We start from the raw sequence: 22,726 nt of genomic DNA, 5'->3' as shown, positions 1-22,726 counted from the left end.
TTAAAGTCAGTCTTTAAATGATGGCATTTACTGGGAAAGGTGGGGATTCAGTTGCAGACTGAGCAGACTTTGGGCAACGGTCTGGTCGCCCAGTGCCCCCGGGGCTGGCCGGTGGGTCTCTGCCTTGGGGTTGCACGTGTTCCTTCCTCCAGCACTGTCTTCTTAAGACCTAGAAAGTGACTAGTTTCTCTGACCGTTTCCCTCCCGGGCCCATTTCCTTGCTTTGAGAGAGGCTTTGTTTGGCCGCCTCCTGCCCTGGCCTCACTGAGAGCTTTCCTGCTCCGTGTGTGAGTTGCGCTGTTGTAGGCTTGCGGCTGTTTTCTGTACCTCGTGGGACAGTGTGTTTGTTATGAGGCATTAACCCATCTTCCCTTATTGCAGCCCTGCTGTGGAAAAGCAACCTTGCATAGAGATTTCCCAAAATATTTTTGTTTCTTTCTAGAAGACCCATTTGAGGACTTCTTTGGGAATCGAAGGACCCCCCGTGGAAGCCGGAGCCGGGGCACGGGATCCTTTTTCTCTGCTTTCAGCGGATTTCCCCCCTTTGGAGGGGGCTTTTCCTCTTTTGATACAGGTACGAAATCCTTAGACCTGCTCTCCAGTGCTCAGTGTGGTGTCCTTTGGGTTGGGCAGTTTGAAGTACATGTATGCCTTTTGTAGATCTGCCAATATTTTTTTATGTGTACAAATCTGGGCTTAGTAAAGCAACCAACTTTTTCCTTTCTCCCTAATCTTCCCCAAAAATGTTATATTTGAAAATCCCCTTCTGATCCTCATTACTAAAGGCCAACATTAATGAAATTCCTGGTTAAAAGGAGTAATTTTTTTTTGGGGGGGGGTAAATAACTGAACTAACCAATCTCATTGAGTCCTTTTTTTTTATCTAACCTCCTCAGCAGTTGGGGGGAAAAAAAAAAGGAAAAAAAGATCCAGTGTCCTAGGAGACTCCAAGTTGGTGGGATTGGAGGTGGGGCTTCTTTGTGCGTGACCAGGGGGCCTCCTGGTGAGGTGTGGTCACAGGGGTACCCTCTGGAGTCCGTGCACATGGTGTGACACAACCTTCTGTTTCCCCAGAAGCGCTGGGGCCTTGGCCTTTCTTTGTGGAAACCCACCTCGTTCTCTTAGGACCTGCTGGTTTTTCTGGTTCTCTCTTTTTTTTTTTCTGCCTGTTTAGGACCGCACGCACGGCATATGGAGGTTCCCGGGCTAGGGGTCCAGTCGGAGCTACAGCTGCAGGTCACCGCCACAGCTACAGCCACGCAGGGTCCTTAACCTACGGAGCAAGGCCAGGGATCAAACCCATGTCCTCGCGGATACTAGGCAGGTTCGTTAACCACTGAGCCATGACGGGAACTCCTCTCATTTTTGTCTTGAGTGCTCTGTGGGGAGCCCTGGAGTTCTTAGAGGACAGACTGCCCTGTCAGGAGCCCGAATGGCCTCCCCTTCCAACGCTGTGCTCACGCCATCTGGGTACCTCGTCTGTCTGATGGGACTTCGTTAAAGGGCAGTTTGGGGTGTCCCTCTCTCCAAGAAGCCCTCACCTTAGAGACCACGTAGTGTGCTAGAGCGTAACGGCGCAAACGAAAGCCGGTTACAAACGACCCGATTACAAATCACCCGAACGGCCTGCGTTGAGGAAGCGCGTGGCTCGTGTGAGGCGGGGGTGGGGAGGGGGCCGCCAGGCTCGCCTCGAAGGGGCCCCGGGCAGAGTCGTGTTACGGTGAGTAAGACGTCTGTCGTGACGTGGATGTTCCGGGACGGGACGAGCCGTAGGCTCCCTCAGCAGCACCCCAGGCTCGGCACCGCCGGCGGGTTTGCACGGCTGGGGCCTGTCGAGGTCCACGCTGTAGCCGACTCTCGTGTGCTTGAGGATTGGATCCATGCTTGACCAGCTCGTGATGTGTCGTGTGCTTTCGAAAGCGACTTGGCTTTTGTGGGATTCAGATTTCTGTCCCCTTGGTCACATTGCAAGGAGGTCAGAAGCAGGCTGGGCGCGCTGGTCTGTGGTGGGGAATTGGCCCCATTCCTATGAGATGCTCAGCCATCCCTGAGGGGCAGTGCCCGGGCCCTCTTCTCCGTGCCCCGGGTTCAGATGCGAGCCCCCGCCCTGCCGTTGTCAGGCGGACTTCAAAGCCTGTGCTGGACGTAGTCGCCCCTGACCTTTGTCTCCTCTCTTCCTCCAGGATTCACTTCCTTTGGTTCCCTAGGTCACGGGGGCCTCACTTCCTTCTCTTCCACGGCGTTTGGTGGCAGTGGGATGGGCAACTACAAATCGATATCCACTTCGACTAAAATGGTCAACGGCAGAAAAATCACTACGAAGAGGTACGCTGGTCTTTTCCATTTCGTATTCCCGACAAGCGGTGGTTCGCCTGGTCGAGGGCGAGGCTGGGTTCGAGTGAAGTCAGCCTGGTGCCGGGAGCATCTTCACCTCCCACGGGGGCCTTTGACTTGAGTCTTTAGCTTGAGGTCCTGTGTTAGACACTGGCTTTATTTAGAGCCGTGTTTAACGCGTCACTCAGTGGGTTTGCCAGCGCCGTTGGAATGGTGAAATGGACCACCACTCGCAGGCAGGCTCTGATGGTTTTGACTACCCGTCCTGTGCCGTATCTAGCGTGGAGATGAGCTGCGGCTGCCGCGGCGAATCCTTGCAGAAAGAGGTTTCAGCTGCTGGTCCTCAGCCGCCAGATGAGCGATTTCAGGCATGTCTAGGCAGGTCCTTAAGAAAACGCATGTCTGGGTCACATGACATTTGCGTGACGACGTTCTTGAGCCTGTCTTTCCCCCCAGGATTGTGGAGAATGGACAGGAGAGGGTGGAAGTTGAAGAAGACGGCCAGTTGAAGTCCTTGACGATAAATGGTAAGGAGCAGCTGCTGCGCTTGGATAACAAGTAGCTCGACGCACGCGGGTGGCAGCAGTGTTAACTCTAGCACACGCCGTTTGCGGATTAACAGGAACATTTTTTTGAAGATTTCAGACGAACTCGACTTTCAGTATAACTGTACCTAATCTAAAGTATTTATACACAGCTCATCGGAGCCTATTTGTCATAGACTTTTGAGTTTATTGTTGGGACCACGTAATAGGACCATTTTATTTTTTTTGTCTTTAAACTTGTTGTAAATCTCTGTATGCACTTTGCTTTTTTATTAAACGTAAGCCAAGGTGGCCGTGACTCTTCCTCCACTAACACCAGCACGGACCTGCTTTTCCATTGTGTTTGAAACGTGAGCCAAGTAGTGTCAGCCTGCTGTGAAGTTAACATTGCCAGGACGAATCTTCACTAAAGTAATTTCAGTTTTTCAGTCTATAGTAGTGAAAGATAGTAATGCATTAATGGTGATACATTTCTGGTTTAATATAAACTGAGGATGTTTTCTAGTTGTGCATGAATGCTGGCAACTTAGTAAGTTTTGACAATTGTTTAAATATGTAATGTTAAGCTTAGGTTTAAAAAAGTAAAGCTGGTAAACTGGGTCTTTGTCATTTGCTTAAAAAAAAAAAGAAAATAAATGCAAATGTGTTTGGTGCATTCTTTCCCAAGGGGGCGTGGCCTCCTGTGTCTGTGTGACTTTGTGCCCGGGCTCCCAGAGGCCCCCCCGTTCCTGCCGCATCTGGACTTGAAGGCGGTGCCCGTTCAGTTGCCTGTGGTCTTCCGAGTGTTTGGAGACTGTGTGTAGAGGGTTCCTCTCTGTGTGGCGGGATGACGCATCCGTCACGGCACAGTCTCGCGGAGTCACGGTCTGTGGGGAGGAAGCAGCGGCCGTCCAGGCTTCCGTCCTTCAGGGTACGTGCTCACCTTCCAGGTTACGGTCGATGCAGCTCACTGAAAGACGACGTGCTTGGCGAAGTCACGGAATGATGCCGGGTGGGCACCCAGAAAGGTGTTTCCTCTGTTTTTCCATCTCTGTGAGCTGTCAGGATACCCGTGGATACCTAGACATCCAGCCAGAGGAATATTAAACTAGAGTTGGGCTGCATTCGTTACCACCCCGCTCGAGTTTGTTTTGGCACGAAGCAGTGTGAAACTGCTAGAAGAAGCCAGGTTTTTTTTTTTTTTTTTTCCTTTAAAAAGGTGCGAACTCGAATGGAAGTTTCAGACAACTGGACGGAGGAGGACGGGGCTTGGGCGGGGGCGCGGGCCTCCCACACGGCGGCAGGTGGCGTCGTAACGTCTGGTTTCGTAGAAAGGCTGCTGCTGTGGTTGCTGCTAGGACAGGTGGGGTCTCGGTGAGGAACTGAGAAACTTCGGTGGGCAGCTGTCTGCCCTTGACTTGGGCTCGATGTTTCCGTGGAGTGGCAGCCGACCGTGTGGGCAAACGGGCCTGAGGCCCTCTTGGGACGCTGGTGAGTGAAGAGGAGCCTCTGGCTGCCTGGTGAGAGGGTTGTGGGTCCCCAGCAAGTGTTCCTTGGAATCGCGCTTTCTCAGCCGATCATCTTTGGGGGAGGGGGGCGCGGGGGAGTGGTCTGGGCAGCCCCAGCCGTAAACAGTTGCCCCGTTGCGGGTGCAGGTGGAGGGATGTTGAGGGGAGTGGCTGTTCCGCCCACCCTGCGAGTTGGGAAGCTGGCTGCTGCTCGGCCCTGAGCTGATGCTGCTGGCCCACCTGAGGCTTTTGGGTCGTGTGAGGTGCCACCAGGCGCTGAGGATATGGAACCCAGCACCGGCCGGCCCCACAGCCCGTGTTTCCCTGTCTTGGGGCAGGGCCGGGCACGGTTGATCTGTGGTGAGCCGGAGCGAGGTGTCTGCCGAGTCCTGCACCTTGCTGCTGGCCCCTGCCAGGCGGGGTCTGGGTTCCTGTTGCTTCTGAGGGCCATTGGCCAGAGTGGGTCAGTCACTGGTGTGTGGCTGGGGCCGTTGGCACCATTGTGTCCTGGCCAAGAGTCCTGGCAGTGAGACTCTTCCTGGGACAGTGGAGGGGTGTGTGTGTGTGCGCGCACGCGTGCGTGTGCTTGCACACAAAGGAGGTGCCCAGAAGGAGAATTGGGTCAGGCACGTGCACTTGAAGCTGGTGATGGTCGGTTGCCTTAGGTCCTTTGCCGGGTGTGTGCTGACGTGACTTTCGCCGTCAGTTGTTGGGTTCATTTGACCGGTGGAGGGTGTCCTGGTGGCCTTTGGTTTGAGGTTTGGCTCTATGTTCCGTAACTGAACATGTCTGCCTTTTTTTCCCGTGCTTTCGCTGATGTCTGTTTGCTGCTTTCATGTACTTGGAATGTTGGCAGCGTCGAGACCCCCCTCCCCGGGGTTCTTGCTGGTGTGAACATCCAGCAGCTCTCGCGGACAGACCCGGACACCCGTGTCCCTCTGTCCGTGTGGTGGTGAGTGCGGATTTGGCTCCTGCTGAGGGGGCAGCTGGTGTCACATGCTGCCTGGGCTCTTGGACCTTGAGAGGAGAAGCCTAGTCACCTCAGGCTTCCCCGACCCGGTTAAATGCAGGTAACAGGTGGATCTTGGGGAACCCTCGACATCCAGGGTCAGTGCTGCTCTTTCACCTGTTGTACGGAACGTGCAGCTGTGAAGTTGGTGCTGTTTGCGTGTGGGTGTGCACGCTCCTGGAGGAGTACCGGCTGGAGCAGGTGTGTGTTCCTTCTCCTTGGCTGTTAACAGCCGGTAAGAAAATGGCTTTTTATGTTGCCGTCTATCCGGTTACTTTACTGTGCTCACGGCAGTCCTGTGATTTGTCCTTATTTAAAGATTTATATTTTTTACAGTTGGAAAATGCCACACATCTTAGGTTTTAGCCCGTTGTTTCTCATCTGATCATTTGTCCTGAGCCTGGGCCCTTTGCCCTGTTCCCCGCTAGGCCGACGACCTCGGTGTTTGCTCCGTGGGGTCAGGTGCTTCCTGCCAGGTGGGTGGGGCCTGGCCGTGGGCTCTTGCTCTCGGGTGGTCTTTGCTGCTCCGCTTCCCCAGTTAGCCATCCTGCCTATAAAGTCATCTGGGCTCGGAACCTTCTAGCTGCTGCTGTCATTAAACTCCCAGTTCGCTTACTTTCTCTCCTCAGGGGAGGTGGTGCCTTTTCTGGACGTGTCTGGGGCTTCGGTCTGTCTGTGGTTTGATGGCTCGCTCCTTCTGACTTTTCTCTGTCACATCTCAGGCGCTCCAGGGGCTTAGCAGCAGCTTTTAATATTTTCCAAGCCTCTTTAGTAGTGAATCTTCAATTTTCATCTTTTTTCATCCTAGTCTTTGTTAAGTGCACTTCTGCAGAATGTTGATTTGCAGTCTTTTGGTTCATAGAGTTTTTATTTTTATTTTATTTTATTTTTGTAGGGCCACACCCACGGCACATGGAAGTTCCCAGGCGAGGGGTTGAGTCGGAGCTGTAGCTGCCCGCCTACACCACAGCCACAGCCACGCAGGATCCTTAAAGCCACTGAGCGAGGCCAGAGGTCAGACCCGCACCCTTAAGGCGACGCGTCAGGTTTGTTACCACTGAGCCGCCGTGAGAACTCCAGGTCAGAGTTTTTGAAGTGGCTGTTGAGTTCCGCTTAGCAAACACGCTTCACTGTCCTTGGTTCTAGCTCAGTCGTGTTTTTACTTCCAGTTCTGTGGCCTGTACGACAGCTTTGGTTGGAACGTGCGGTTCTGGAACAACCAAGTCTTTATCTGGTCGGTTCTGTGACCTTTTGTTCCATTGTTGTTGTGTTTTTGTGTGTGTGTTTCTGTCTTAGTTATTTCTGCTTCTATACATTTATCTTCTAGAAGTGTTAAAAATATTAACCCATTTAGAATTTTTGAGTGAGGTAGCATCTAATTTTTATTCCCTTCTGTGGGCGGCTGTTGTATCCTTTCCTCACTGTGACATCTGATTTAGTTCTTCATAATTTGCATGTCTTTGGGTATTTCGGAGGCAGCTCATCAGGGTTCTCCTAGAATGAGTACGTTTTTAAGGACTGGCGTTGCTAGCGGGGAGTGGCCCTTAGCCGCTGTGGAGAGCAGCTCAGTTTATCCTCACACATTGTGGTCAGACCCACAGAAGGGCGGCCAGGTTAGCCGTCCTGGGGCTGGAGATGCCATCGAAAGGATGAAGCTTTCTGAGCAGCTTTTTGGGATCGTTTTTGTACTTGAATGAAGCCCCTCAGTGGGTGTACAAATAGGCAGCAGCCTCAAGGGCGAGAGTTTTGAGGTCTCCCCTCAAGTATACCCCTAAGACTTTGGGAGTTGACGCGCTCGCTGGTTGTTGCTTTCTGTTTTCCTTTGAAGAGGGCCTCCCGGGAGTCTCTGCCGGGGCGCGCCTCCCTGTGGCTGCTTCGTGGACACAGCTCAGCTTGGCTCCCACGTGGCTGGCGTGGCAGGTGAGGGGTGCAGGCGCTGCCCGGCCTCGGTGCTCTGGGCCGCCGCAGGAGGCCCCGCAGGAACACTGGCGTCCACTGCTGGAGTCCCCTCGAGGCTCAGCGGTAACAGACCCAACGAGTATCCGTGGGGCCACAGGTTTGACCCCTGGCCTCGCCTCAGTGGGTTAAGGATCCTGCGTTGCCATGAGCTGGGGTGTAGGTTGCAGGTGCAGCTCAGATCTGGCGTGGTTGTGGCTGTGGTGCAGGCCGGCGGCTGCAGCTCCAGTTCAGCCCCCAGCCTGGGAACTTCCACATGCTGCAGGTTTGGCCCTAAAAAGACAAAAATAAATAAAAGCAAAATAATGCAAGAGTTCCTCGGCACACGTGTGCTTAGTCTGTAAAGTGTGGTTTTTAAAAAAACGTATTGAACAGATGTCAGTATCAGGAAGAAACTGGAATCACTCATCCCGAGCTCCCCAGCTCACGGCACCGCCGGGTCCTTGACCCACTGATTGAGGCCAGAGGTCGAACTGGAATCCTCACGGATGCCAGTTGGGTTCTTAACTTGCTGAGCCCCGACGGGAGCTTCCTCCTGAGACTCTCAGTGTGGGTGTAACTGTCTCTGGGAAAGCCGGGTTTGTGAACTCGGGACCCTGTGGAAATGCGTGTTCGTTCCCGGTTAGGACTCCAGTTACAGCCCCTCCTGGCCGCCGTAGGTCACCCTGAGGAGAGTCCTGCTTGAGACCCCGCATCCTGGGTGGGCCCCGGCAGGAAGGGCCTGGGAGGGAGGCTGAGGCCTTGGGTGGGGCTGGGGTCCCTCTGCCTTCCTGCGTCTCCGTCCCCTCGTGTTCTCAAGCCTCACGGCCATGCCTGACCCTGAGGCCAGGCCTTTGCTTCAGGAACCCCCTGAGCAGGGAGCTAAGCTCCCTCTGTAGCCCCCCCCCCCCCGCTGCCAGCTGACCCTGCGGGGCCCACAGATGCACTCGGGGGCGGGGGGGCAGGGCAGGAGCCTCTGGCAGGTCCAGGAGCCCAGCCCTCTGTGGTTAACACCAAGGACACTGTTTAAGCGGCGGTGCAGGTGGCAGGGCCTTCGGGCTGGGTTTGGTGCGCCCCTGCAGCTTAAGTTTAGGGAGGCTTGGGTGTCGGAGCTCCTTCCATGTCCCCCTTGGCCATACCCCCATCCGTGCCAGCTCCGCCGCCCACCTCCTTGCCAGAGCCTGGCCCCATCCTGGCGCGGCTCCCTTCTCGGCCCAGCTGATGCGCCATCCCCGAGTCACTGCCATGTTGAGAACCTCCTGGGAGCCTTGCAGGACATGACCTGTGCACAGCTGGGACCGCGCCAGGTCCCGCCCGTCCCCACCCCCGCGCACTCCTGTCTTTTCCCATCTCTGGCACTGCACGCGGGCTTTGCCTCGCCTCTGCTCCTGCGTGCCTTGCCACGTCCCCCAGCTGTTGGTCTGCGTGTTGGCAGGACAGGAGGTCAGTGGCCTGGCCATGTCCCAGGTCTGTGTTGCCCCAAGTCTGCCCCCAAGTGTTGGTGGGGACAAGACCACGTCATGGATGCCCGGCAGGTCCAAGCCCTCCACGCGAGTCCTCGGCTGGGCCGGCGGTGGGTTTCGGCTGCTGCGTCAAGGCGGGCGGTGTCAGCGCACCTGTCACGCACAAGGAGCGCAGAGCGCGGCAGCCCCAGCCAAGCCCTCTGGGGTGTACATATTTGGATGAAGCGATTCTGTTTTGACACGAGGCAGTTTGTTTTCCTTTGTGTGTCGTCAGTACTCCGTTTGGAGGGGAGCTGAGGCCTGTGAGGTGCTGTTGTGTAACAGCTGCTGGAACATTCCTCTCATAGCTCCTCCATGACTGCAGGGCTTGGGCGCAGGGAGAGAGCAGTTTGGTTTTCTGGTTTTATTTAGCTCAGGGCCACAGGCGGGATGTTTCCTGGTCTGGTCAGTTTCCCAAAAGCAAAGGATGCTTGAGGTGTGCCCACCGTGAACTCGAGTTGATTCCCACGTGTTACGGGCTCGTTCCTGCACAGGGAAAGGCTCTCAGAAATGCTTCCAAAAGCGAGTTCTGTCGGGGTCAGAGAATCGGCTGTGACTTGTTTCTGCCAGTGCTGCGGTGCACACAGCACGTGGAGTGAACAGTGGGTGGCCCGCTTCCTCCGGGGAGGAGGGTCTTGGTGACCGCAGGTGTGTGGCCGGGGCTGTAGGAAGAAGCGGGCAGTGTGACGGCTTTCAGGAAGGGTGGCGTTGGCTGTGGGGAGGGACAGCAGGGGCAGGCGTCCCTCGGAGGTTTCGCTTTAGCTCGCGGAGTTGAGGTTATCCCAGGGCGTTGAGACATGCTTGCTGACGGGTGGGTTGGTCGGGGGCGTGGGGGTGGCCTTCCCTTCTGAGCAGGGTGTCCCCCTGTCCTTTGAAGGTGCTGAACAGCTGTGGCCCCTCCTTTGGCTCGATGACGCTTCCAGAAGTGTTTTTGCCAAGACATTAACATTTTTTCTCAATTTTATTTTTTTGCTTTTTAGGGCTGTGCCTACGGCATGTGGAGGTAGGTTCCTAGGCTAGGGGTCTGATCGGAGCTGTAGCTGCTGGCCTACGCCACAGCCACAGCAGCGCGGGATCCAAGCCACGTCTGCGACCTACACCACAGCTCACGGCAACACTGGATCCTTACTCCACTGAGCGAGGCCAGGGATCGAACCTGCATCCTCATGGCTCCTAGTTGGGTTCATTACTGCTGAGTCGTGATGGGAAACTCCCCTGTATAATGTGGATTTTCAAAGTGGTTTTGTCCCTCCCAGGAAAACTTTTGTTTGTGTTGGTAGTTGGTCTTTCCTGGTTTTCGGTGGGTGAATTTAAAGGGAGGAAGGTGAAGCGGTTAATGAACCTGACTAGGAACCATGAGGACGCAGGTTCAATCCCTGGCCTCCCTCAGTGGGTTAAGGAGCCAGTGTTGCCGTGAGCTGTGGTGTAAGTTACAGATCTGGCATTGCCGAGGCTCTGGCGTGGGCCGGTGGCTGCAGCTCTGATTCGACCTCTAGCCTGGGAACCTCCATATACCGCTGGTGTGACCCTAAAAAAAAGGGCGGCGGGGCGGGGAGGAGGCAGGTGATGGGAGAGGCCTGATCAGCCCTTGCAAGATGCTGCTTCCTGGGTGGGTGGGCTGGATGCCTGGCCGTGCCTTGGCGTGCTGTCTGCTCAGGTGGGTGGTTCAGACTGAGCTCTCGGCGCAGCTGGTGACCTCCTCTGTCCCTTTCCTTGGTGTGACGTTGGCCCCGTCCTTGCCTCCCGTGTACCCACCTGGCGGCTGGTCCCCCTGACTCTGAGCCCCTGAAGCCCGCGACTACCAGGTGGCATCTGTGCCTCCTGCCGCAGGGTGACCTTCGTCACTGTCCATGGAGCAGTCGGGTTTAATTTGATCATGAGGTGCTTCTAATGAAAAGGTGTCTTTGACACTGAGAAGGGTGGGTTTGGTTTGAAGTGTCTGCTGGAGCCGTTTACAGGTGTTTTCTCCCTGCGCTCTGCTTCCGGTCTCCTAACAGCCTGCGATGGTTGTGGCTGATGGGGCAGGGCCTCTGCCCAGGTGCTGGGTTCACCTGCTGAGTCTCCCCAGAGGGCCCTGGGGAGCAGACTGGGTTTGTGTGCATCGCCAAGGCCCAGCCCTGCCGGGCTCCCTGGGCTGGGTTCGAGACGAGATGCCGGCGAGCAGCACAGCCCTTCTGGATGGCACCTGCAAGGAGCGGCTGGTCTGTGCTGGAGGCGGCCTCTGGCCCCCGGCCCCCGGCCCCCAGCCCTGTCCAGGCGCCGGCTTCAGAGGCCCGTGCTGCCTTCGATTTTAGGAGGTTAAGGAGGTTAAACGAGGTGGGTGTCCCCTGCCTTAACGTTGAGGGAGGGTCAAGCCGCTCTCGATCCAATGGGACTGGCCGTCTCTCAGAAGCTCCACAGTGCGGGGGGCAGGTGGGGTCTTGGCTGCGCCCCCTCAGCACGCCGATCCCAGCTCTTGGTGCCCGATGCTTCCTCCCCTCACTGGAACGTGCAGGTCCCTCCGAAGTTGTGTAAGTTGTGTGCTGGTCACCCGTGTTTGTTACGGAGCCCAAGCTGAGAACTGGTCTTCTGTCCGCGGGACCCGTTTCTGGAGCACAGCCTGGCTCCCCGGGCTCCTGCCGACGCATCCCCGGGCATTTGGTGCAGAGGCGAGCTGGGGTCTCTCTCTGAGGGGCCTGCACCCCAGGAAGCTCGGGGAGAGTGCAGGGCCCTGAGGGCTGGAGCCAGCATCTCTGCTGTGTCGTCCCAGGGTCCCTCCTCCTGAAAGGAGGACACCTCAGGGTGCTGTGACACCAGGATGGGACACGTCCTGCAGACGTGCTTTCACACGTGGCCGCACTTGAACCTCGTTGTTGGGTTTCATTCTCATGTTAAAGATGAGATCACACGAAGCTCAAAGAAGTGGAAGGACCCCTCTCCCCCACCAAGTGCACCTGCTGACCGTGGAGGCAGCGTGGGGTGGCGTGGCGGTGGCTCAGCGTGAGCTCCACGGTGGCCGTGGTCTGAGCTGTTGCCTGGCGGCACGTTGGTTCTGGGGAAGGTTTTTGTTCAGAGAACCGCCAGCCCTGGGGACACCCCCTCCACGCTTGTTGTCCCAGCCCCATCGCAGCCGTGGGTCACTGGGGGTGAGGGCTGCCCTGAGGGTGACAGTGGGCGCCTGTGGTCGGGAGCTGAGAGGAAAGAGGGGTTTCTGTCCAGAAGCGGGCACTGGCTGATCTGGTTTTAAAAGGGGCTATTGCTGAGCCTTGAGGCTGCTTATTCCACCACCTGCCTGCCGGGCGGGCGCCATCTGCTCCAGGGAAGGGCGTCTGCCAGGGACAGGCTCTGTGGAGCCCGGCTGGTGCTCCTGGTGCCAGACACGACGGGGGGACCTCGGACACGTCGCTGTGTGATGGGTCCTGGAGGCCACGGGGTCTTGGACTCATCGCTGAGACTTGGGGTCCGAGCTGGGCAGCCACGCCCTCTTTTCTGCTGTCCCCAGCGTCTGGAGGCCGCAGCATCTGGCCCCTCGCCCACCTGTCCTGGCACTCCAGGCTGTGCCGGCGTCGTGCTGAGCGCGGGGTGTGGGCTGCTGATGTTCTGGCTCCTCTCACCCTGCAGGCAGAGCCCCCTCTGCTTTGGACCCACCTGCCCTTGAGGCCCAAGGGGGAGTCTCGAGGGCAGCAGTTCAGATCCTGGGTTGGGGACATGTGACGGCCATTTGGGGCCTTTACAGACCTCTGCACCTGTGTCCTGGGACAGGCCGTTCTCGGCCGCAGCGTTGCTGGAGCCCGTGCAGGTCCAGGTGTCGGCTGGGCCGCCTGCTCCTCTTGGCGCTGCTCCGCGCTCAGAGCTGTGGGCATGGTGGGCAGCGCGCTTCCAGACGCTCATGCTCCGTCCGCAGCGCGGGTCAGCCTGGGCAGCCGTGGGCTTCCCTGGCTGCCCTGCGGGAGCTGGGCCCCAGCAGGAGCCACGGGAGGTGGGCACGGAGGCGATGGGAGGTGATGGCCTGCAGTGGGGTGCTCCGAGACAGACTCCAGTGGCCGAATGTCACCTGCAGCTGGTGGCACTTCTGAGGATGGCGGCCTCCCTTTCTGAGAGCCCGCCAGCATCTGGTGTCGCTCTGAGTGCTGGGATGAGCGCCGGGGGCCTCCTTGCCGAAAATAACCTTGTTCGGATGAGGTTTTCCATGTCCACCTAACCTTCTTCTCTTTCCCAAATCCTTCCCCTGTCGGAGTTTGACGGGGAACCTTGTGGGGTCCGTGACACGGTGCTGCTGCTCCAGACCCCAGGCCTTTGGAGCTCGTGACATTGCCTGGGGCTGGGGCACAGAGGTCACAGCGTCCCCAGGATGACCCCGCGGGACAGCCGGGAGCCCAGCTGAGTGTCCCCTGCAGCTTCTCAAGGGTTCACCTTGGGGGCCAAGTGCCAGGGCCTGGCTCTCAATCCCTCTCTCTCTGGTCTGGGCTGTGGGGAGGGGGCTTCAGGGGGCAAGGTCTGCCGTTGGGGGGTGCTTAGGATTTGCCCGGAGGAGGGGGCACGGGGCTGCACTTGCTGGGAAGAGCCGGCCCAGGTCAGCATGAGATGCTCTGCCCTGGGTGGTGGCTCTGCTGCTCACAGGCGGGGGCGGTGCTGGCCGGCGGTCAGACCTCCTGCTGACACCAGGTTGTCCCCTCCATCACCTGGTAGCCTTAAACCTGAGTGTGTCCCAGGCTCGCATCTGGGGTTTGTTTTCAGAACAGAGAGCTGAACACCTTAGCGGCCGTTCCACCTTGTAAAGACTGCAGACACACACAGAGCTGAGGCTCTGAAGGCAGGGGTCAGGGTGGGGAGGCTTCCAAAGAGCTGATCTCCCAGGGTAGGCCCAGGGTGACAGCACGGCTGAGGGTGGCATGCTGGGGGACACGGGTCCTGTGGTGGCTTCCTTGCCCTGGGCGCTGGCACCGCTGAAGACCACCACACAGAAGAGCAGGGGACCTTGGTTGCACCTTGAGCGAGGCGACACTCCCAGTGGCTGCCCCAGCGGGGGAGGTAAGTCTCGTCTGTGGCTGTGGCCGCACACGCGGGACGGCTGCACGTGCCGCACGGGGATGGTGTCCTGAGCGGAGGTCGGGGAGCAGCCCCTCTTCGCTCGAGGGCTGGCGGCCGCCTGGGTTCTGAGTTGGCCTGAGGTGTGGGACTTGGGTTAAAGGTATGAGGTGGGCCAGCACCTGGGCCACGCGGCTTCCCTGATGGCTGGCGGGCTTGCGTCCGCCCTGGCCTCCCTTGTCCAGGTGTGGCCAGGCTGAGCTGGGGCTGCACAGTGCTGGGTGCCCGGGTGCCTGGGTGCCCGGCTGCGGCGTCGCCTCCTCCCACTTTCCGTGTCGAGTGCACACCGTGAGGGCGCGGAAGGGCTCCGTGTCTTGGGCTTGTGTTGTGCATGCCAGGCGTTAGACCTTGTGGCCCAGGGGTGGGCCGCCCCTCTCCGTGTACCTGCCTTCACGGTACCTGCCTCTGCAGATGCATTACCTGCGAGGACGCATGCAGTTGGCGCCTGACGGATGATTCCTCCTGGCAGCAGCCGTGGGGCCCGAGGCCTGGACGCCCCCCAGGCCCTGCTCAGTGGGCCGGGTGCTGGTGGTGGTTGGACTCAGGACTGGCGGTGGGGGGACTAAGGGGCATCCACCGTGGTCACAGCCAAGGCCTCATGCTGACCATCGGGTCCCCCTCGTGGCCGGGAGCCCTGCTCCACGGGGAGCAGCCTTCCTCCTCCGAGAGGTCGGCACAGAAGGCCATGCTCAGCTCAGCGGGCCCCAGGGCGCAGGGGGTGGGTGCCCGGCAGGTGGGGGCCTCGGGACAGACCCTCTCCTGGGAGTGGTGACGGAACTTGGAAAGCCTTTAAAATGCAGGCCCGGGTTCCTGGGAACCAGCTTTTCCGTGGGTGTTGGGGGCTGAGTGCTAGGCCTGTGAGTGGTGCCGTGTGCCGTCGGGGCTGGTGCGTGGGTTCCGAAGTCGTGCAGGTGCGGTGGGCGCGGCCCCGTCCCCTTCCTGGCACTGAGCCTGGCCCTCGGGTGCCGGCAAGTGCTATACACGCTGTACAGCTCTAGGGGGGGGCAGGTCTCCTGCAGGAACGGGCTGGTCTCAGTGGGGAGGCTGGGGAGGCCAGGACTGCGCCTGGCTGGACGCCGCCCCCGGAGCAGACAAGGCCCCCCCGGTGCTTCCACCTGGGCGCAGTCACTGCTCCCGGCACACGGGCAGTTTCCGGGCTGTGACTGGGCTTCTGGCAGAGCCTGTCCCTTTCTGCCACTGGTGTGACGTGAGCACAGCTCTTCAGAGGGTGAAGCTTGCCGTCATCCGGGAATGTTAGCACTTGTTTCTCGCTTTATTCCTCGTGTCCCCCTTGAAGTGCACAACTTGTTTTTCCGAAAGTCAGTAGAGAACAGACCAAGAGCAATGAGGGCCGTTCTTGGCTGCGCTTGGCGACAGACACAGAGCGGGTGGGGAGGTGGGGCTGCCAGCCGCCACCCTCTCGCAGCAGACTCACTTCTGCATTGGGGTGGGGGGGAGGTGACATCTCATGCAGGTGCCTTGAGCGCAGCTGCCCGGGCGCGCGCCCTTTCCTTCCGGGGTGGCGCCGTTGCGCTGACCCGGACGGTGGACTTGTCGCATGTGGTCCAGCAGGACGCCCTCAGCCCTGGGAGAGATCTTGAGCCTTTAGGACCTGCCGACCGACCCTGGGGCTGGACAAGGAGCGGCTGCTTCCACTCGGCTCCCTGCCACCCCCTGGTCTTCCCTCTGGGGTGAAGCTCCAGCCCCACTGGAGCAGGGGACGCGCCAGCCTGTCTTCCGCTGGGGTGCTGCGGCTACAGGGCTGACACGGAGGGGCAGGGGCCCCATGTCCTCCCGCCCGCAACTCACAGCCATCTCGTCCTGTGCTTTCAGGTGTGGCCGACGAGGACGCCTTCGAGGAAGAGTGCCGGCGACGGGGCCAGACCGCGCTGCCCGCCAGCACCAGCGCCCGCTTGCTGAGGCCGCAGAAGCCGGCCTCCCTGCCCAAGCACGCGTCCCACTACACGTGTGAGGACGAGGACGAGCCCAGCAGGCCCCGCGCCACCAGCACCTGGGAGCCCCCCTCCGTGTTCTCCGCAGGTGTGCACAGGGAGACCACCGCCCAGCCCTCCCCCGGCCAGGCCACTCGGCGCTCCCCACGCCAGGCCGCCCAGCCCTCCTGCCGCCAGGCCGCCCAGCCCTCCTGCCGCCAGGCCGCCCAGCCCTCCCGCCACCAGGCCACCGAGTCTCCTCCCCGCCAGGCCGCCCAGCCCTCCCGCCACCAGGCCACCGAGCCTCCTCCCCGCCAGGCTGCCCAGCCTCCCCGGGGCCAGAGGTCGCTCCTGTGCTGCTGTGTCCTGACCTGATGGGGAGGCCGGGCAGAACCCACCATTAAAGCGGGTGCCCAGTCTCCCACGATGGCATGTGGTGTGTTGTCTGGGGCAGAAGGTGACAGGTGTGGGGGTCCCGTCCCTGGCAGACGCACACCCTGCCACCTCAGTGTGCTCACGCCTGCCCAGGGTGCCGCTGTGCCGGGTGCCAGCCCAGCCTCCCGCAGGAGTGCACCCAGCTGCCCAGGCCCAGCTCCGCCCTTGCCAGCCTCGTGACTGGCGACCCCTTCGAGCCTAGACAGGTCTTTGAGGTGCGTCCTGCGTGGAGCACTCTGGCTCTGACGGGGGTGGCTGAGTCTTGAGGCCACACCGTGTCGATGTTGGCGGAGCCCTCTGTCCGATCGCAGCCCTGCAGCGGCCCTGCGGCTTACGTGGTTAGATGCTGACCCTGGTTCCCGCATCAGTGACGTATCTGCGTGTGCGGGGAGACTGCTTCCGTGGCCCTGGGACAGAGCGGCGTGGTCTGAGTGGGAGCTGCCAGGTGGGGCCTGTCCCTTCCCTCTCTGGCACTGCCTGCGGGAGCCCAGCCCTGGCAAGCCCCCCCCGGCCTTTCCGCGTGGAGCAGAGAGAGGCCTGCATTCGTCTTGGGGAGGGCGGGGGTCTGGGCCTCGAGCCGCGGGCAGAGCCCAGTGGGGCTGCGTAGAGCTGGCCGCTGGCGCAGGAGCGCTGTCGGCAGAGGCAGGTGGGCTTTTCCGGGGTGACTGAGTGGGAAGGAGGCGCTGGGAGGGGCTGTGTAGCTTCAGAAAAAAAAGACCTTCCACATCTGGGCATGCAGACGTTTGTCCCGGGTGGACCGTCTTGGCGTGGGCTTGGCAGGGGGCAGGGGTGAAGGTCTAGTGCCCTCGAACAGGTACGGTTTGCACAGGGATTGAGCGGGCTGTGTCCTTTGGAAGGTACACGGTTCCCAGGAGTAAGGCTGTGGGCCCAGCCTGCCCGGAGGCATCTCGGTCCTGCAGGAGGTGGACCTGGGCTTGCCCTGGGGCCGCAGCGAGGCCCTTGCTTCTCTGCCCAGAGGTCAGGCCCGGGGAGGGAGGGAGAACGGCCCCTGCCAAGGAGCAAGGGGACGTGGGAATTGGGAAATAGACAGAAGTGATGCTCTGAAGTCCTGTTCTTCTCTCGGCTCTTCTGTCGGGTCCCTCCCACCCCAGCCCGAACCCTCATCAGCACGAGGGGCCGGCTTGCGTTTTGCTGGGTCTTTTGCCCTGCTCGTCCCGTGGGGCCGGGGCACGCCCAGTGGGTTCTGCGTGCGGTCACGTCGCCCCACGTTTGTTGTTCTTTCTTTCCCATCGTTTCGAGGCCTTCAAAAGAGCATCCACACACACACACACACACACACACACACACACACACACACACACACACACACACACACACACACACACACACACACACACACACACACACACACAAAAGCATCCGCGTGAAGCTGGCCAAGAACCAGACACGGTTTTTATCAGACCCTACATTGAGCTTGTCTGAATTGGCAGAGCTGCTTGGAAGGGAGGTTGGAGAACCTGCGAAAAGGTCTCTGTCCCGGGGCAGCGCTGGGCAGTGCCCTCCAGCCGGCGGCCTGGCCTCTGGTCTCCTTTCTGCAGAGACCGTGGCTTGGGGCATGTGGGCTGCAGAGGGGCCTGGCAGTTCTGGGCAGCTGAGATTTCAGGCTGAAAACAAGCTCTCTTGAGACGCACTCAGTCCTGAAAACATGGGCTGTGTTGCTCCGGGTAGGCCCTCCTGCATTGGTGGCAGGACCCGTGTGATTCAGGGTCGGGATGCGGCCGAAGGGGCCGTGGTGAGTCCGCGGAGGGGATGGAGGGGAGGGCAGGGGCCGGGGTCCGAGGTCAGTGCAGACGGCACGGTCTCTCATTGGCCGGCAGGTTGGTGGGGGGAGCTGTCACTCCCCACTTGGTCACCGCTGTCCAATGACCAGCCTCCTGTCCCTCCCCGCCCCCCCCGGGAGCCGGGAATCTGAGTAAAACGTCGAAGAAGCCCTGGTGTCTTTCACGTGTGGCTTCCATGCACCCTCTGGGTCCCCGGAGGGCGTGTCGGAAGTTGCGAGAGAGGAGAACGAACACTTGGCGTGGAAAGGGAGCTCATGGCCGCGAGAATAGCGTTGATCCTTTGATTTGGGTATTTTTTGATCTGACGTGGCCTGTGTGAGCGCAGCCTGGCTTCGATCCTCTCTTTGGGTTTCTGCTGCTGTTGGGCTCTGACAGCTCTGCCCAGGGATTAAATTGGCATGGGATTAACTTCTCTCAAGAGCTCGGCTCTCTTGAAAAAGCACTGTCCGTCGTGGCCCAGCCGAAACAAATCTGACTTGTATCCATGAGGACGTGGGTTCGATCCCTGGCCTCGCTCAGCGGGTTAAGGATCCGGCATTGCCCTGAGCTGCAGTGTAGGTCGCAGATACAGCTTGGATCCCGTGTTGCTGTGGCTGTGGTGTAGGCTGCAGTTTCAGTTCGACCCCTAGCCTGGGAACCCCCATATGTTGGGGGTGCGGCCCTAAAAAGACCGAAAGAGAAAAAAGGAAAAAAAGGCACTTCCCTGTGAGAGGCCTTGTAGAAAACAGGCTGCTGTGAGAGCTCCTTGTGCCCCAGCCTGGGCACGGGGACGGGGGTCTGCTGAGCCAGGGGTCCTGACTGAGGTCCCGAGGGCAGTGCGGGAGCAGCACCTCCGGTGTCACGGGATCCGTTTTCTTCCTGTCGGAAGCTCAGGTGGCAGCAGGGCAGCCTCGCCTGTCGGCTCTGAGCTGCTGCGCTGTGTGCTGCCGTGGCCGTGCCTACTGTGGCTGTGTGCCCCGTGTGCCCTGAACCGACAGCACTCGCTGCTCCCAGGCTCTTTGGACCCCGAGCCCCACGGGCCGCCCTCCCCAGTGGGCACGCATGGTCTCCGCAGCCGGGCCTTGGTTAAGGGCTGTTTGGTGAAGGTGAGGTTGTGAGCCTGCTGCCCAGTGGGCGGGGGCAGGTCAGTCCTGGGTGTGTTCTGACACGTGTGGCTGGAACCAGGCTGGTGAGGGGTCGGGTGGGGACGGGCTGGGGTCCTGTGCTCCTCCTCCGCCTGTGCCTGATGCTCCGGTCCCCTCGTTCGAGGCCGTTGTAGTGGTGCATTTCATTGGGGGTGGGGGGGCGCCTGTTGGAATCAGGGACAGAGGTTTTCAAGAAGCTTCCCAGCCGGAGAGCTGGCCCTTGAGCTCAGGGACACTATGTTGCTTCAGTTCCAGAACTTGCCTGTAGAGAAGGGAGGCCTCCCTGGGCTGCAGCTCTTTCTAAAGGAAGGAGCGGCCTGGTGCCTGGTGTCTGGTGGGCGGCACCTGCCTGGTGGGACATGAGCTTCCCCTGGATCGGGTGGGTGCCAGCTCTGTGCCCTGGAGCCCTGCTGTGGGTGCCAGGATTCCCAGCATGGTATCCAAAGTTGGTTCTCTGTGCCCTTCGTACAGTGACCAGTGCCCAGCCGCAGAAATGGCATTTTTAATGAGGAATTCGCGGCGTGCCCAGGTACTGAGTGGGTTAAGGAGCTGGTGGTGTCACCGCATCTGCTTGGGTCGCTGCGGGGGCACAGGTTCGATCTCTGGCCCGGGAACTTCTGTGGGCCGTGAGCACAGCCACCCTCCCGGCCAGTAAATTAAATAAGTAAGTGTTTGAGGAGCTGGGTCCCTGGCCCCGCGGTGCCATGACGGCAGGTGGCCTCTCGGGAGGGGCTGGAACTGGGCAGATGGAGCCCCAGCTTCCCCGTGTCCCCAGGGGTCCCTCCTGGGTCAGGTGTTAGGATTTCGCTACCAGAGAAAGGGTTGTGGGGCCCAAGTGGGAGGCACAGGGGTGCCAGGCCTGCCATGCCTTGGGGCCCCGGGAGGCACTGCTTTGGGCATTGTGATGGAGATTAAGGGTGGCAGTGGGTAGAGTGACTCCTGGATGGAGCAGCCTGGTCACAGGGCTGCGGGGACGCGGGAGGCCTGTGGTGGGTGTTGGGGTCGGGGGCTTCCTTCCTTCCGGCTCGTGGAACAGAGGGCTGAGTCTCTGGGCAGCCTCGGGGCTCTCCCCTCCTGTGTGAGTGGCCTCCAGGCCCCTGTCCTGTGTGGGGGCACTTTGTTGGGGCCACTTTGGTGAGCACGTGGCCTGGCTGGCTTGGCGTTGGTGGTGTGGGCCGTGTGGCGGGGGTGGGGGGGGGGAGGCAGGCAGACACGGGGCCACCGAGCCCACGGGACAGGTCAGGGCGGGGTGGAACCCAGAGCCCTGGAGGCTGTCCTGCCGCACAGCTGTGGCCCCCTACGGCCGGGGATGGTGGGGAGCTGGCGGCCGCTGTGGCCTGACACGCTCTTTGGGTGGCGAGAAGGTTTCACGGCAAAGTTGTAGCCAGTCCGTGGTCTCGTGGGGCTTCCGACGCGGAGCAGGTGGAGAAGGGACCCGGCCCTGGCCCTCACATGGGCTGTTTCTTTGCGGGGGGGGGGGGGGGGGTTCGAGATGCGTCTGCCTCTGGTGGGGCCGCAGCTGCTGCTCTGCAGTGGTTCACACGCCTGTTTCCTTAGGATTCAAAGAAGGTGGCAAGAGGAAGAAGCAGAAGCAGCGAGAGGAGTCGAAGAAGAAGAAGTCGACCAAGGGCCGCCCCTAGACGGGTGCGGAGCCGCGGGCGCCCGGGCACACGCCGTAGCCAGCGCACCTGCTCCCCGCCGCCCGAGCCCGCAGCTGCTCACGGCCCGCGCAGACCGGTCAGGCCGCGGGCGTGGCGGGCCGCGGGGAAAGCCGCCCCGGCCCTGCTCCCCGGCCCTGCCCCCTCCTCCCGCTCCCCCCTGCCCCCTGTGCCCTCGCGACGTCGCTTTGGTGGCCGTGTAGACGTGAGTGCGCACTGCCCTTGGCTGCCAGGTGCTTGCATCTAGAATCCAGGTAGCACAGGTGACCTCCTCTGCGGTGACGTGGCCGCGCAAGGGGGGCCCGGGTGAGCTGCTCCGGGTGTGAGGTCCCGCCCGGGTCTGTGCTTTCAGCTCCGATCCTCTTCCTGGGGCCCGAAGCTGCAAGTAGCCCCTCTTTGCTCAGATCCGTCATTATCCTTTTGGGTGTGGACGCAGGCGTTGCCAGGTTTGACCAGCAGCATCCCCTCCAGCTCTTGGTTTAGGGGGATGCTGGGGGAGGAGCCGAGCGCCCCCCACAGGAAGCCAGGTGCTGGGCGCACCGCTGAGCCAAGCAGGGAGCTGTTGGCCTCGGCTCCCGGGAGAGGCCCGTGCCTGGCTGCCCCTCCACGGGTTCGATGCCCCAGCTCCGTGCTGCAGGCGGCTGCTGGCTGCTCTCGAGGTCCCCAGCCTGAGCACCTGCCCCTGTGGCCTTTCCCCGTGACCTCAGTCCCACAGGACAAGAGCTGCCCTGGGACCCGGGCATTTGGGGCGCAGTCCTTGTGACAGCGCTGCGGGCGTGGAAGCCAGAAGCGAGGGTGACGCGCGTGATTTTAAGCCAATTGTTGCAGCTGCTCGTGAGCTGGTTGTAGTGGGAGGTGGTGTGGACTTGGACTTGGGTGAGGAGCCGACGGGGTTTAATGCTTATTGTGGAAAACGCAGCCATGAAAGCATAACGGATTTTAAGTGCTACCCACGTAAATAAAGTGTCAGCGTTACCATTGACTCACACTCCCCGGCCATCATTTATTAGGTAGTTATTAGCAGTTAAAAAGGGAAGCGGGCCTGTCATTGCCATCCTAAGAGAGAAAGGGACGTTTGGGGGGCAAAGGCTAGGTTCTGAGAGAATCACTCTAGGGTCAAAAAGGGGCTGCAGGCATAAATTCCCACGGACGTGGGTGGTGGGAAACCAACAAACAGCCTGTGCTGACAGTGGGGGCAGAGGGACGAGAGAGAGGATCCAGCCAAGACGGAGGTGCAGGGGCCTGGGGAGGGGGACTCCACCTCAGAGGACGCCCTGCCACGAGGCTTCCTCTCAGCTGCCACACCCCACAATGTCGCTGCTCTTGGGCCCAGGGAGGGAGGTGGGCCCAGGTGAGCAGGTGTCACATCCTCGAGGCTGGCCACTCAGGGCAGGACAGGGTCCAGGCGATGGTGTCAGAGCCCCCAGGGCCCCCACGTGTGTTCTCGTGACCCAGCCGAGCAGGTGCCCTGAATGAGCGGGGGCTCCCAAGGCCAGGCTCACAGGTAGGTCCCGCTTCTCAGGGGTGGGAGCGGCTCATGGGCGGGTCTGCCCCTCACTGCCTCTGCTGCAGAGCCTGCTCCCCAGGCCGGGGCCCCCACCAAGACTGTGGAGCAGAGCTGAGGGACCTGGTGGCTCTGGGGGCCGAGTGGGCAATGCGGCTGGTGGAGAAGGAAGCCGAGGGGGTGGCCCGGCCTCCAGCTGCCCTGTTCCCAGGAGGCCCTGCGGGGACAGCTCGTGGGACCCTGCGTGACGAGGGCCAGGGCTGCAGGGCCCCTGAAGTGAACACTTGGAAGTGCTGCCTTTGAAGCGCTCTGCTTCCAGGTGGCCCTGTCCCCGGAGGCGTGGCCACATCAGAACCAGGAAAGTGACCCGGACCGCACCCGGACCCTTCCGCC

The 22,726-nt window shown here is 60.4% G+C and overlaps 1 protein-coding gene across 2 annotated transcripts in view; it reads left to right on the top strand.

Annotated features, from left to right (window-relative positions):
* DNAJB6 (DnaJ heat shock protein family (Hsp40) member B6) overlaps positions 1–21,811 on the top strand; it is a 55,679-nt gene extending 33,868 nt beyond the window's left edge. Inside the window, exons 6-10 of one of the 2 annotated variants that reach the window (XM_047763764.1) lie at positions 443–574; positions 2,184–2,325; positions 2,791–2,861; positions 15,713–15,919; positions 20,729–21,811. In XM_047763764.1, the coding sequence (XP_047619720.1) occupies positions 443–574; positions 2,184–2,325; positions 2,791–2,861; positions 15,713–15,919; positions 20,729–20,811 (635 nt within the window). In that variant the 3' untranslated portion in view covers positions 20,812–21,811. The remainder of the gene's footprint in view (positions 1–442; positions 575–2,183; positions 2,326–2,790; positions 2,862–15,712; positions 15,920–20,728) is intronic. The other variant, XM_047763766.1, reaches the window with a different exon arrangement.
* The last annotated feature ends 915 nt before the right edge of the window (positions 21,812–22,726 follow it).

Source organism: Phacochoerus africanus, chromosome 16, assembly GCF_016906955.1.
Source record: "Phacochoerus africanus isolate WHEZ1 chromosome 16, ROS_Pafr_v1, whole genome shotgun sequence".
NCBI lineage: Eukaryota > Metazoa > Chordata > Mammalia > Artiodactyla > Suidae > Phacochoerus > Phacochoerus africanus.
The sequence above is the reverse complement of the archived record's forward strand: the minus strand, read 5'-3'. Positions and strand labels throughout refer to the sequence as shown.